The sequence below is a fragment of the Protomyctophum bolini genome, assembly GCF_963924005.1.
Source record: "Protomyctophum bolini genome assembly, chromosome: 8".
Lineage (NCBI taxonomy): Eukaryota > Metazoa > Chordata > Actinopteri > Myctophiformes > Myctophidae > Protomyctophum > Protomyctophum bolini.
This window is the reverse complement of record NC_137869.1, coordinates 19,283,917-19,300,021: the sequence shown is the minus strand read 5'-3', so window position 1 is coordinate 19,300,021 and position 16,105 is coordinate 19,283,917. Positions and strand designations below refer to the sequence as shown.

General features: G+C 44.0%; 1 protein-coding gene across 2 annotated transcripts; it reads left to right on the top strand.

The window, feature by feature from the left end:
• The first annotated feature begins 1,322 nt into the window (after positions 1-1,322).
• On the top strand, positions 1,323-15,695 carry jade3 (jade family PHD finger 3). Of its 2 annotated transcripts, XM_080770052.1 has the most exons (13): positions 1,323-1,504; positions 4,190-4,256; positions 7,048-7,107; positions 7,206-7,285; positions 7,925-8,082; positions 8,607-8,797; positions 9,951-10,162; positions 10,547-10,714; positions 11,091-11,207; positions 11,356-11,550; positions 12,007-12,285; positions 12,705-12,822; positions 13,531-15,695. In XM_080770052.1, the coding sequence occupies exons 3-13, from the start codon at positions 7,059-7,061 to the stop codon at positions 14,403-14,405; spliced, it is 2,442 nt and encodes an 813-aa protein (XP_080626178.1). In that variant the 5' UTR covers positions 1,323-1,504; positions 4,190-4,256; positions 7,048-7,058; the 3' UTR covers positions 14,406-15,695. The 2 variants fall into 2 exon arrangements, with proteins under 2 accessions (XP_080626178.1, XP_080626179.1); XM_080770053.1 differs by lacking the exon at positions 4,190-4,256.
• The last annotated feature ends 410 nt before the right edge of the window (positions 15,696-16,105 follow it).

Below are 16,105 nucleotides of genomic sequence, written 5' to 3'. Positions count from 1 at the left end.
CCCAGTGTCAATTATCTAATATAATCCTGGGCGCTACACTTCCTCTACCAATGGGGGGGGGGGGGGGGGGCAGCAGACTGACCTTAGGCTTCCTTCTACGCATGTGGTGTCCAAGCTGCTTCTTTTCACCTGACAGGGGAGAGTTTCCCCGGCCGGACGTAGCGAGTGGAAGGAACGGTTTTGGTACCAGGTACAATTTTAAACCATTTTCAGCAATGGGATAATTTATTACGTTTTTGGTGGGGTGGTCATTTTGAAAATGCATCTCGGCTCAAGAAAGTGTGGGCAGTGGGCACCCCTTCTCTAGTCTATACTATGATTATGGGTGCCATGATGATTTGTGAGGTGCCTATATTAGTGCATCAACAAGCCTTTAACACCGAAACATCTAAAATGCCATGGCAAGTTCAAGTTGTAGCATGCATAACAAACAAAGTCAATCTCTTGTTACCAGCAAGTATCTACTTCTACTAGATGGGCTAATTGTCATACTGGTAAATCAATGTCATTCATGTAGGCTGATTGACACCTGATGTAGAATCTACTCTAGTACATGCATTCCTTTCCAACCTTGAATTTTGTGTCCTCATAACGAATCAGGGTTTGCATCATACCTACTCCAGTTTTAAGGTGACCACTATTTGTACATTCTCAGTTACCAGGCATTTAGCTAGGGACTCTTCATGGACCCCACTTTTAGAACCACATACTATGCACTGTGTATCAAACAGATCACATTCAGTTCAACTTGAAAGCCAGTGCTATGATGATGACAACCCACCCAGTCAAAATGTGGTGACCGTGACACCCAGTCAAAATTTGGTGTATAAAAATAATTAAATTGTGTTTATTAATATGAATTGTTTATACAAAGTTATTTAACAATGACACATGAAAAACTAAAGTAAGTGTGTGTGTGTGTGTGTGTGTGTGTGTGTGTGTGTGTGTGTGTGTATATATATATATATATATATATATATATATATATACTATATACATATATACATATATACATACTATATATATATATATATGTATATATATATATATATATATATATATATATATATATATATATATATAAATAAATAAATAAAAACTAAATATTACAAAGTACTAATTCCAGGAACTGGAGTTAAGTCATTTTACTTTTGTATTATCATTCATTCATGTCATGTAGCGTCGCCTATCATGGATAGTAAACTAAAGTTGTAAACAAAATCGAACCTACCTAAACTCCAACAAAACGATGAACGGGGTGGAGTTTAGGACCCTGCGGGATGCGCGGTACAATAGAGCTGTTGTGCCGTGGTGGACGGTGGTGGAAGAGAGATTGCATTGCAACCCCTTGAAATTCCTGCTGTGGTGGAAATATTTAAACAAAACAACCATTTCATGAACACAGATCACCAGGATCTCTATTTTATATGTTATATACTCGATACTGGCTCGCGACGACACCTCGGCGGCCACTAACCCGCACGATAACGGACGCGAATTCAAGGTAAGAAAAGGTCCAAAGAATGTGAACGTGTGTGTGTGTGTGTGTTTGTTTCAGTGGCACTCGGTGTGTGCAAAGAGGCCACACAGGGCCTTGTTTCCTTTATGACTTCTTACACTCATACTTACTTCATATCATGGTTAATAGTAACGGTGGGTGAATGAGACGGACAATTCAACGGGATCGTGCGCTGGGTGGTTTATCAAACGGGGAGCTCTCTCTGTGAATGGGTCTGAGCGCATATAGAAAGAAGGCCCGATCGAGGAAGTGACATCTTTGTATGTCGGAGGCGCCCATGTTTGATTCTTCCCCCGCACGCACAGCCTTGTCCTCCCGCAGCAGCGCGCTGCTTTGGCGCCAAGGCACCGCGCGAAATGTGTGGCTTTTAATTGTCGAGTTATTATTGTGTCATCATCATCAAGGGCAGTGATTGTCAAACTTTTTAATTTCAAGGACCCCCAGTTTGGTACGCATGGGAGGACCCTCATCATATGACTCATAATAGAGTGTACAAATGGACCCATTTGCACACGATTATGAGTTTATAGGCATGTAGGGTCGATTTGGTTCCAAAATTATGAATAATTTACCTGGGTACCCCCTCAAAGACACATGGGGTAGCCCTGAAACATGACACGTCAATAATCTCGTGAAGTACGAGCGTCATATGAACCATGGCTAGGGGGTCCCCGTACCCCACTTTGAGAACCACTGACCGAGAGCAATGCCAGTGATTGTCAAACTTTTGATCCCCAGTTTGGGATACATTTGATGGTCCCCCATGACTCGTAGTGGGTGTACTAAATAGAGATGTAAGGGACCACGGGTCCATAAAGGCATAATGAGTCATTTACCTGGGGGACCCCCTGAAACCCCCTCAAAGACACATGGAGGTCCCCAGACCTCCTCTCCAACTTTGAGAACCACTGACCTAGGGAAGTTATGGAAGTGATGCATGTTCGGTTAATATGCATAAGCTCATTGTGATGCATCAAGACTCTAGTCACAAAGGGTATTTGGGGTTAAACATGATTATCCCCCTGGCAACTTGGATCAACAGAGCCAAAACTAGGAACCATGGGGCATACAAGTTGTATTTATTTTCTACACATGTACATGTGTGCCTTTTTGATTTCTGCAAAAGCCACAAATGGTGCAGATGGACCAAAGAAAGAACTATGTGGATCATCTACTGTAGTTCCTGCCTGGGTCTCCCTTTAAAGGCCGGTTTAAAGGCCGATTTTAATGAATGAATGTCTATGAATATAATGGGATGGGATTTGCAGCTTTGGTCTGTGGGTGTACCTCATAATGCATTGTGTCTGTTTAATTCAGACATTGGATGTAAGTCTGCGGAACGCACCAGCTAATATAATGTGTATTAGAGAATGCAAACATTTTTGCGTCCATTCCAGATGGATGCAGCCTCTGTGTGAGTGAGTCCTGAACTAACACGCCCTTTTCCTGTCACACATGCTCTGAAGATTGCCCCATTGTTCAATACTGTGCGTGCGCGTGTCATTCTGTTTTGCAATTCGCTGTGTTCGATTCTTTTCCTGCTTCTTTGGAATGTATTACAGTTGATTCTAAGGCCACATAGTAGTGGCAAATTGTGTGTATGGCTGGATGCGAGGGCTATTCTTTTAAACACTCATTGTTACCTAATGCAAAGAACTGAATTGGATGAAGCCAAAGTAGGAACTTAGTTTTTGATTTTGTACGCAAGTCCCATTAGATTCAAGTACTGACTCTTTCTGAACATTTTGTATTTTGAGCATACAGAAGCAGCTCTGTAAGGGAGTGAGGGGGCTTTTCACTGACTGACGGCAAGATGCAGCAGTTGTGAATATTACAGATTGCAGGGAAAGGACTGTCTGCATCTGGTGTGTTTTAGTGCTCTCTCTCTCTCTCTCTCACACACACACACACACACACACACACACACACACACACACACACACACACACACACACACACACACACACACACACACACACACACACACACACACACACACACACACACACACACACACACACACACACACACACACACACACACACACACACAGACAGACAGTGATTAGTGTGGCTTAAGTGGTGATCTAGAATAGATGGATGAGAATATGTCTGTAAGGCTAATCTGATCAGTGATCAGTACTAGTTGGTTAACTAACTTATTGCTGATTCAACTATCTTTAGCCTCTGGGTTTATGTTCCGCTCATATGGGAGTATGCAGTAGCATGAAATGGGCTCCATGCTTGTTTTCCCCACCGACCCCTCCTGCCCTCATGGGGAATGTATGGCACGTCCTGTCTGTTGAAACAGCGTACTGTATCCGGGGCTTCTGGGGTCTGAGTCCCTCTGTGTGTGAAAGAGAATTATAAGGGGCCTTAAAGTTGATCCCAACAACCACTCTGATCTCTCTTGGGGCCAGTGAGTCACCCTCACTAGTTGTGTATTGTTAATACTTTAAGCTTGGACCCCTAAACGGCATAAAACAAACCAGCTTTCATCAAAGAGAGGTCTGACCAGCCACCAAGGCATAACAAATCACTGTGACACAATGGACACATTCCCAGATACATGGACAGTGTACTGTATGCAGCCTTTTAACTGTTATCTGGACTTAACTGTTGGGTATTGATCCGCCTCATGGACTGACGGCCATTTCTTTTTTATTTGCAGATGAGAAGAGGTTGTTTGGGGTTTATCAGAGGAATCCAATAGCATGCTTATGGATTTGAAATATATGGTGAGTGGCTAATGTTCTGACTGAGCATGCTTTGCTTTGGTCTGTCTCCTTAACCTAACTTTGGCCAGGGCAGAGCCAACCCCTACATCAACATTTGTACATACCTTTTGACCTGGAATTTGAATTCATTAGATATTAAAAAAGGGTAACTGTTTACAATTTCTAAGGACATGTTTACACTGTCCTACAAAAAACTAGGCAGTGCTTATTTTTGAGGGGCACTAGCCACTCCTATAATTATTATTATATACAGCTTTTTTCCCCACACATCTCAATATTTGCCATTGACAATGAAAGGAGAAATTAGGTCAAATGTCCAACGCTGTAAATCACTTAATTCTACTGGACAAGCTGAAGGCGATCGGTTTTGATAGTGCATCATTAAACTGGATGAAATCCTACCTGGATGGAAGAGAGCAATTGGTTGACATCACCCTCCCAGTGAACTGTGGGGTTCCTCAAGGAAGCATTCTAGGGCCGTTACTACTTTACTCTACTTTACTACTTAACATGAATGCTGCCTGTAACTGCAAATTGTTCCTGTTTGCTGACGACTCAGCACCCCTGATTTCGGGGGAGGACAAAATGTAGATTTAGGAGGCTCTCAGTTCGGAACTCGCCAAAATCCAAACTTGGCTTACCGATAACAAACTCTCACTACATCTCGAAAAAACTGAATCCAATCCAACATGCACTCATTAAAGTAAATGATTTCAAGGTCAGAATTGACGACCGTCATCTAGCAAAGAAGAGATTACATATCTTGGCTGCATTCTTGACAACAAACTGACAGGTGAAAGCATAGCAACAAGGGTAATCAAAAAAGTAAACCAAAGAAGATGTCTGGGCAGAATTTCCTCGTTTGTCAACAAAAGTGCTCTCATGACTCTAGCTGGAGCCCTAATTCAGCCCTACTCTGACTATGATTGCACCTCTTGGTTCTCAAACATCTCTGTCACTAAAAACTGGCCCATGATCCATCTTTTTGCAACCCATTTTGATAGTCTAAGGTGGCTCCGGGTAGAAATAAACAGAGTTAAGCAATTTAAATTGGGACTGACATTTAAAATTCTAAATGCAGCATTGCCCTCTGTACCCTCATACCTGACAAACTACCTAAAAAATGTGAGCGACTCCCACAGCCACAATACAAGAGGAAGCGAGAACCACCCACTTTCAAAACTAACATGGGCAAATACTCCTTCTACAGCACTGCCACCCAAGTATGGAATGCCCTAGCCACGGTACCAGCCTTTCATTTTTGTTGGTGCAAAAATTGAAAGCCTGGAGGAACGCATTGGCCGCTCTGGTCTAAAAGTGGGAGTCAACCCTTCCGGGTGGGTGTCGCTCCAAATGATGTGACGTAGCGATGCACTAGGGGGGAGAGGAGGGGCCGGGGGTGACGGACAGATCGATGAGATCCAATCAGGGCGTGTGCAAATCTCAGCCGCGACCCGCCCCTCTAGACCAGAAATCTAACACGTTAGCTCAGGCTAGGAATGCCCTGACTGTCTTCGTCAAAAACTACAAATCCCTGGCGTCCTTTAAAACAGGCCTGAAATTCCACCTTTCAGCATGTCAAAGGGAGAGGAAATGATTACTCTCCCCCCTTAAGCGTTATTCATAGTCTAGATTTTCGGTGGTGAGGTGACCACCAAACTACAACATGACGTTACGAGCCGCGGTGAACCGCCCCAGCCCTTCTCTCTGTTTTTAATCACCACCGCTCAACATTATTTCAGCGCCGGTGGTCACCTCACCACCGGAAATTCAGACTATGAATGAGCCTTAAGTATAGTGACTACCCCCACCTCCTTCCTTATAACCCCCTTCTTTGTTCCCCAACCTGTACATATTTTTGTTATTTTTACCTTTTGTTATTTTTCATGTCATGATTATAAATTGAATACCCAGCCAGGACCTGAATGGAAACAAGACCGCAAGGTCCCAGGACGTGTGTTTGACTGTACCCTGTACTGATTACATTTCTGACGATAAAAAGTATTCAATCAAAATAAATTGTCTGTCTTATGATTTATGGCTCAGCTATGTCTTCTTCAAATGGCCCCTTGCTTAGCCTAAAGTAAGCTTTAATTTGTTACTGCGAGAGTGAGGTCTAGCCAACACCAACTCGAAAATTTTGGATCGCTGTTCTCCACATTACAATTTCTTATCCAACATCAGGTTATTGAGCTCTTCAGTGTTGTTAGCTAAGCTGTCGTGCCGCAGACAGTACGTCTACGTAGGTGGTATCTGGTAGGCTTCTTTCCCCTCCTGGCTTTGCCCTGGGTTATTTACTTGCCTCGAGTTATGGGTGCCACTGCCTGACACAGTGCCCTGCCAGCCTCATCCTTCTCTCTCTGACTTTGTGACCCATGGCAGGTCCCCATAGAGGTCCACATTTCTGATGCGGTCCGTCCATGTGACACCTAGTGCCATTCGTAGCATTCTTGTGTAGACTCCATCCAGGGCTCTTTCCCGTTATACTGTGAGGGTCCATGTCTCTGCCCCATACAGCAGTACTGACTCTACAGTAGCTATGAACAGCCGCCTCTTAAGATCTTCTCCCATGTCTGATTTCCACACACTCCTCATCCCATGTAAGGCTTTCTTGAGGCTTCATCTTACCGTTGTCGTGGGGGTGGACGATCTTACATTTTCAGCAGGAAAAGTAAAAAACTAGGCAGGGCTTTTTCTTCTTAAAAGGCAGACGGTGAATATACAATTCACATATGCAATCTTATAATATACACCTTTCTCTCCCTGATCTGTGTGTTCTCCTGTCTCGCAGGATGCTACAGGATGAAACGCCATCGGTCTTCCAGCAGCAGTGACAGTTCTGACAATGAGAGTAAGAGACCTCCCTGGAAAAACAAAAGATACCCTAGGATTCTATGGCATTTAAACATGTAGTTTTTTTTTTTAACTGACACCCCATCTTTTATTCAGGTCCCTCAACCTCCTTCTGCTCCAACAAGTATGGAAGTAAACCTGGAACCCCCGCCTCCAACCAGAAGAAACCGGCAGAGGTAATGTGGGTCTTCTTAGCCTAGGGTGACCATATATTTAAGCCCCACAAGCTCAGACCCTTAAATCTATGGCACACACGCACCCATTCACGCACGATTGCACATGCACACGTACAGTATACGGTGTTGGAATGGATACATGCAATGTTTGACAAAGATCAGCCTCTTCAACAGTTAATTCAGATAAGCAATGCATTTGTTCATGTTTTCTGATTGGTTAGGTGAAACAACTATTATTATTTTTATTACTGTCGGAAACCGGCACAATTTTGTTGTGAATATTGAAAACCGAGACATATTAGTGTTTTAGAGATATTGGTCGGGACTCGGGGCACACAGCTTGAGACCGGGACAGTCATGGCCAAACCTGGTCACACTGACTATCTCAGAAAAGAGATGAAACACAATTTGAACCCATTCAAACTGGGAAAGCATCTGTGTCATTTTAGATTTTTGTGTTGGCTATTCAAAAACAGCAGATATACAAGCTTGCAGCATGCACATCTGCTATTATTGAAACTTGAAAGCATGAGTACTGATTTTGGAAGGCATTTGTAGAATCGGCCTCAGGTCTTAATGGTTTAATACATGGCATGCTTCTGATCTCTCTCTCTCCTCCCCCCTCCCTCCCTCCTGTAGGTGTTCAGAAAAGACCTGATCAGTGTTATGAAGCTGCCTGACTCACACCATGTCTCTCCAGAGGACTACTACCTGCTGGCAGACACATGGAGGCAGGAGTGGGAGAAGGGGGTTCAGGTGACAGCCAGCCCAGACACCATCCCACAACCCTCAGTCAGGTAAAGCTGCTCGTTCCCTGCAGACGTACTGTACACACCAGGGGACTCTTATATTTATAGACCCTATAGACTCTAATAATTAAAACGCTTATTGCACACAGCCCGGTTGTTCAGACGACAGTTGCCCACATTTTTAGGCCTGTCACAATTGTTACATAATCACCCAATCGCAATTATGTTGTAAGTATGTTGGGAAAATTGCAAAAGCTTGTAGATAACTACTTTCGCTATTGTTGAAACGTTTTGAAGGTATTAAATTATTAAATACATAGCCTCTTCTGGTCTGTTTTGAAGGGTACCAGTATATGTCGCCATAATTAATCACAATAATCTTTGCCACAATAATGGGGCGGCAGTGGCTCAGGAGGTAGAGCTCAGGATCCCAGGCTCCCCCAGTGTGAGTTAGTGTCTGGTATGGTTTCCTCCGCTATCGGTGTGTGAATGTGTGTTAATGGGCGCTATATAAATTTACCATTTGAAAATGTATAATCGTGACATGTAATCTTTGTATATCCCTACTCCAGAGTGATTGCAGAGAGGCCCAAGGAGGTTCTGTACAGCAGGCAGAGGAAGTACATCCAGTGCTGGAGCCAGGACACCACGGAGACGGGCTACGTCAACATCAAGGAGCTGGCCGAAGGCATGTGTCGCTATGACCTGGACGACATGGACCTCTACTGGCTGCACGTTCTGAACACAGAGCTGGACCACATGGGTAAGACCCGGGACCATAACCACTTGAAGCAGTGGCTCTCAAACTCTTTAATTTACTTTCAAAGACCCTCATAACACAGATAGTGTACAAATATTCTGATCTACAGAACTCGAGAAGATCGTCCATTTTCTTATATTTGTCAATTTGGCCAATGTTTCACCAGTTTCTATAGTATAGTTTGTTGATTGCGTTTGAGTAATGGTCTTTTTTTCCACGTTTAAAAAAGTATTAAAAGTCCTTTAAATTAACAGTTAAATTGTCATTTAACTGTCTTCTGGGGACCCGCAAAAATCATGTGAGAAGTTGAGAACCACTGTCTTAGGTTATTTTACTTAAAGGGTAAGACCACTTTTGAGGTTTGGGTTGTGTAGTTACTTTGCCATGATGCAACTCCAAATGTGGACAAGAAATGAAAAATTACTGCTCCAGTGATTAGAAATTGATAATTCAAAATATGCTCCTCGTTGACTTACATTGTAGCTAAAACAGCTCTCAAAGTCACTCTTTTAGTACGTAAACAAACACAAACAAAGTTGATTCAGACAATATAGAGCATCACCAAAACTCATGTAGTTTTATTTTTTCATAAAAATGTTAGATTCCTGTTGATTTTACTATTTGAAGATCTGGATCCGGATCCACGGATCCAGTCCGGGTTTTCTTCCCAATTTATGAAAAAATAAAACTACATGAGTTTTGGTGATGCTCTATATTGTCTGAATCAACATTGTTTGTGTTTGTTTACGTACTAAAAGAGTGACTTTGAGAGCTGTTTTAGCTACAATGTAAGTCAATGAGCATATTTTGAATTATCAATTTCTAATCATTGGAGCAGTTATTTTTTATTTCTTGTCCACATTTGGAGTTGCATCATTGCAAAGTAACCCAAACCTCAAAAAAGTGGTCTTACCCTTTAAACACACTTCAAGGGTCATTATCACGTCTACTTGGCCGTGACAGCTTTTAAATTGCCTGATTCAGTATTTCGATTTTTTATGTTTACAGACATTCAACTGCAAATTCCACTTCGGCCCATATTCTAAGACCTTGAACCTTGAAAAGTAGAAGTCGTCGCACAGTTTCCGCTGGCGTTCCCGACATGCCTTTGTCATGGTTTTTGTAAATTGTTATTTAATTGGCCTTCCCCTCTCAGGAGAGGAGCCAGTTGACGAGCTAATGATGGAGCGAGCCATGGAGGCCCTGGAGAGGCAGTGCCATGACAACATGAACCATGCCATCGAGACGGTGGAGGGGCTGGGCATCGAGTATGACGAGGACGTCATCTGTGACGTGTGCCGCTCCCCCGACAGCGAGGAGGGCAATGACATGGTGTTCTGTGACAAGTGCAACATATGTGTACACCAGGTAACTCCTTTGACCTTGTCGGCAAACATCAACAAAATCTAGGGCTGTAGTTCTCAACATTCTTCGTGCCAAGAACCCCCACATTTATATATATTTGGCCACAGACCCCCTTCTGAAGATGTTTTGTGTCAGAGACCCCCAGAAGAGATTTGTGTTAATTATTCAAAATCAGACCCCGCTTTGAGAACCAATGGTCATGGGTCTCATGTTTCAAGGAGTGTCTTTTTTTCCACCCTTTGTATTGGCAAATATCCAAGTTAACTAATAACTATTATCCATGCTATGATATTGACATGCCCAAAATGGGGACAGTTTGAAAGTGGTTTTAAATCTGTGGCCTGTTGTCCCAGTATATCACCAGAACATGCTGCCCTTCTCCTCTAGGCCTGCTATGGCATCGTCAAAGTGCCCGTTGGAAACTGGCTTTGCAGGACCTGTGTTCTGGGCATAGATCCACAGTGCCTTCTATGTCCCAAGAAGGGGGGTGCCATGAAAGCCACACGAGCAGGCACCAAGTGGGCACATGTGAGCTGTGCTCTGTGGATACCCGAGGTAAATATCTGCATTGTTGTTGATCTCTATATATATTTTTTTGTTCATCTTTTCAATAGCTATTCATCCCTTTGTAGACTTGACTCATTAGGCCATTGGGTGTAGTATACCGTTGCTGTCCGGAAAATAAACCACCTAACTAAATTTCTTTTAGGTTTTTGATTTTTTTTAATAAATCAGTACTAACACCCTTTACATCTGTGTGTTGGTTAAAAAAATATTGAACCAATGAAAAGTATTCAAAAGCAATTTGACAAAAACGTAATCGTGTGATTACCATACGTTTGGTGTCTCTCTCTTTTCTGAAGCACATTGAGTTTTCTTTGTATGAAATGTATTATAATATATTAATATAACTAAACTAAACATGCTGTAGGTGAGCATCGCGTGTCCAGAGAGGATGGAGCCCATCACCAAAGTATCCCACATTCCACCCAGCCGCTGGTCGCTCATTTGCAGTCTGTGCAAGCTGAAAACGGGTGCCTGCATCCAGGTGAGAGTGTGTTAGTGTGGGAGTGTATGCATGTGTAGCATCAGTTCTCAAACCTTTTGGGCTCAGGGCAAACCTATACAGAATTACTCTAATCCACGGCACCTTTACATGAATAAGCAAAGCAAATTAAACTCCCCCTCTGTCACAGTGCTCCGTAAAGAATTGTACCATCCCGTTCCACGTGACGTGCGCCTTCGAGCACACCCTGGAGATGAAGACCATCCTGGACGAGGGCGACGAGGTCAAGTTCAAGTCCTACTGCCTGAAACACAGCAAGTCCAAGGACGGCGAGGCGGGCCTGAGCCCGGCACGGCCCAAGCCGCCTCCGATTGAGACCGAGAAGGTTGGTAGAGCTGCAACTATCCATTATCTTCTTGGCGATCGTTCTATTGATTACCGTACTTCTTTGATTAGTAAAATAATCTAGAAGCTTTTTTATTTTGCTATAATTTTACATCGATCAATGAATCGACATGAAAAAAATAGGATTGTTTTATTTTTTATAATCAACTAAATTGATTATCGGTAGTATGATTAACCTGTATTTAACCCATCAAAACCGGGAAAGCATCTGTGTCATTTTAGAATGTTTGCTATTAAACAAATAGCAGATGTACAAAGCTTGCAGTGCGACACAAAGCGACATGTTGTGATCTGCTTCTTTGTTCTTTTTTTATTTTGTATCTTGAAGTGTGAGAACTCCTGATTTTGAAGGCATTTGTAGAATCAGCCTCAGGTCAACAACAGAGTATCAAGAAATCACCATTCCATGGTACTAAGTTTGCTGAACTGTTGGCAGCACCCTCTGCAGGTGGGCCAACGGGCCCAGAGGCTGAAGGAGTTGGAGGAGGACTTCTACACGCTGATCCAGCCTGAGGAGCTGGCCCACAGCCTGGGCCTGTCCCACAGCCTGCTGGACTTCATCTACCAGTACTGGAAGCTGAAGCGCCGCAGCAACTTCAACAAGGCCCTGCTGCCCATCAAAGAGGGGGAGGACAACCTGCTGCTGGAGCCCCAGGAGGACAGCATCCACACGCGCATGCGCATGTTTATGCATCTGAGACAAGACCTGGAGAGGGTAGGCCTGCCCTGCTGCTCCCCTTTGTTCAAATGTCACTTTTCTCTGTCGAGGACACTGGACTGGCATGCTGTCAATCCCAGCCTGTTGCCCCAGATCGCCCCAAATAGGGATGTCGGTAACGGTTAATTCCCCCAGCCGGGTAGCCGATGGCATTATCTGGTTAATTAACAGTTGTTGATTATTATTATATATATATTTTTAGGCTACCCCAAATGCAATATGCATGTATAGGTTACATAATTAACGTTGGTAGATGACTGGTATACATTTATGTATGCTCCTTTTTAAAAGACAAACAAAAAAGCAACATTTAACAATAGAAATAAATTGTCGGCTATCGTCAATAAACAACGCATCGCATCTGCACGCATGCATCTGCGAGTCTAGTACAGGGGTTAACTGTTTTGTTTTTGCAGGTGAGGAACTTGTGCTACATGGTGAGTCGCAGGGAGAAGTTGAAGCTTTCGCAGAGTAAAGCCCATGAGCAGATGTTCAACCTGCAAGTCAAGCTACTCAACCAGGAGCTCTCTGCTGGTGAGTCATCTGTTGCTCTCATTTTGTTTGTCCGTTGCATCTATCCATTATCTTCTTAGTGATTATTCTATCCATTACTACTTTGATTAATCGAATACCAGTAATCGAGAAGTGTGTTTTGTTTTATTGTACTTATCAGAGCAATCGTCCCAGAGTTATGGCCAATAATACTGTGCAGATAATGAAAATAAGGTACTCTCACACTGTGGGCTCTGCTCGTGAAGTGCCTTTATTTGCACAAAAAAGTTGACTGACGTTTCGAGCGCAATGCTCTTCCTCAGACTACTACTCCCCGCTCAGCACCTGCCCAAGTTTGGGTTGGATGTGCATGTCTTTGTACTTTTTTCAATAATACTGTGCCCCATATGTGTGCAATTCAGTTTTTTTGGTGTGACTATTCTCATGGCAAATCCCTGAACAGTGCAGATTGGAGCATCTGTGCACCTGAGGCCCCACATGGACCCCACCCTGGTGTGGCGATTTGCTTGGCAGACCCCTGGCCTGAACGGTGTTTGCACCAAGATCGGAGCAACAGATCTATTTATTTTACTAGTTTTGAACGTTTAGAAATGTGATCATAACATGCCCAAAATAGTGATCAATTATTAATCGATTATTTTATTAAATCATTGAATATTTTTAAATCAATGAAATCAATTAGTTTGATTAACCCTTAACCCCTAGTTGAAGTATCCGTGTTTCTTCCAGGTCTTCCTGTGTCGTTTCCCGTGGAGAGTATGCTGTTCCGACCTCCTCCCAGGATAACCCTCAAGCTGAAGATGCCCAAAGCCTTGAGTCTAGGAAATGGAAAGACTAGCTCCAAGTCTGGAAACGGGCCCCTATGTCCGGACAACAGTGTGAATGTTCATGAGCACAGTGCGGGGGGCCTGGGCCTGGGGAAGCCTCAGCTACACGGCCATGGCCGTGGCCGGCGAGACGAGCGTTCCAACGGACTCTTGTTGTCTTCAAGCCACTCCCACAGAGATGGAGGCGTGGCGAGCAGCCCCGCGTTTCCCGTCAAGCCGACGGGGAAACCCTTAGCTCTACACGCCGCCCTCCACGGTCACTCGTCCAATGGTAACGGCAAAGTGGACCAGGAGCGGGTGCGGTCGGCCAAATCCAATGGCCTCGTGGAGAGCTTTGTGTGTCAGAAAGACAGATCTTGCCAGACCCCCAGTGAACAGGACTCCCCTCACGAGGGACTGGGAAAGGGAAACGCGGCGAGCGGATTCCGCAAGTCCACAATGGAGCACTTCAGCAGGTCCTTCAAAGAGGCCACTGTGAGCCTGATACGGACCACGGAGGACATGCGTGTCTCTGACAAGTTGTCCCGGAAAGGCTTGGGCAAAGACAGGTTCTGGACCAAGCCAGTGTCCGAGCACCAGCAGGCCGGCCCTCAGTCTTACCAGGAGAGCGATGGCTACTGCCCCGACCTGGAACTTAGTGACTCGGAACCAGAGGCCAAGGGGAGGCCCTATAGACAGGTGAGGGCATCGCAGTCGGACGGCCCAGTGGGAGGCTACCGAAAGGGGGCGAGTCGTGGAAAGCAGTCCCTGGGCTCCAGGAACCCGGTCCAGAGGTGACGGCCGCTTCTGCACTTAAAGCTGCTGCCGTGGCACTACAGCGGTTCCCCTAAGTGCCAGGCCGTACCTCTGAACACAGCTCTCTCTGTTGGGGGGTGGCCCGTCCTGTCGTGGGTCCACGATTCCAGGGACTGGAGCCAAGCCCAAAGACTGATGGTCTTCTATCCAGGGGTATAAGTCACAGCAGCAAATATGCGGTGGGGCGCCGTAGACCGGATCGTCACCCACAGGGAGACACGGAGATGCCATTGTCCAAGCTTTCGCTCGGGTCCAGAGCAGCCACCTCTTATACAGGCTTCTGACATTCACAAGTTTGACTAGCAGTTCTTTTGTACTCTTTAATTTGCAAATCTTTAATTTGTATCAAACAATCCTCAGTTCTACACATTAAACATACTTTGGATGAGTATAGTTGTTCATATGATCTTATATCTTAGATGTACAAATTGGGATGTAAATCATTTGTGTAGCTTAATCGCAGAGGCTAAATTCAATTGGTATTTCAGGAGAAAGAAAAATAGCACTCAAAAGACTGTCACGCTCGTACAGCTTGACTGGGTGCATGTCTGTAAATCAAACTGCCACGTCAAATAGAAAACCCTTGTAGTCAAGGTTATGCCTGATCTATACTTGGTCGCGCACTGAAAATAGCAAGCTCATTCTTTTGAACTTCACAGTTATTTTCGGTGAACAACACTGGCGTGCAGCTAAGCATAAATCAGGCCTTAAGGTCTCCACACACCGGGCGCGAATCGGATGCGAATTCGGCTTTTTAGCGGCGCTTCTCCATCGGTTTTCCGAAAAACGCAGCTGGTGTGCAACCACCTTTAGCGTCTTCTGAGCCTCTTATTTCCATGTTACAACTAGCATGCGTTCCCTAGATTTGGGTGAGGCTGACATCTTCTGTCACATGTTCTTTTACTGTTCTGCCATTTGTCAAAGTACAGGATTCATTTTTTGTTTTTAACCAAATGTTTTATATGTAGAGAATCCAAGTTTACATTATTCCTACTGTTCTTTCCAGAAATGTTGAATGCATTCAAGGTGTTGCACCTGGAAGTGACTTGTTATAAGAACGGATAACTGTGGTGTGATTTTAGACATTGACTGACTGACTGACTGGATGTGTACAGACAGATTAAGTACTGATCTAGAATATCTGAGCCAGTCCTGACGTTATGTAGAAGTCAATATGACTTTAGAGAAACTGTTCTCAAGTCAGTCAGGGATAGATCTTCATTATGCACACAGACTTTGATTCTATGGGCATTTTGTTTTAAATTAAAAGAACACACATTTTCAACCTGATCTTCATATAATTGTCCCTTACAAATGCTCATTATTAGATGGCACCATTTCAGTCTACTCGCTCTATTATACAGGTATGTCTCGGTCAGAGCTAAGGGTTGTGGGCAGTTCAGAAACCTGCCGACCAATGAGATCAGCTAATACAAACTACAGCCTTTCTCTTACTGGAAAGTTAGCATGCTTAATAGAAGACATCGTTCTTGTATCAGTTAAAAAAAATAACCTTTGAAATATTATTTGAAATGACGACACATTTTCAAACCATACTCCACCTTTGAGACACAGCACGTAGACAGAAATGGCACCATCCCATAGTGAAACTAAACTATTGTATGGAGCTGTAAACTGCTCCCGTGGACATATTTAAGATATATTGTACGTACATTTGCTGT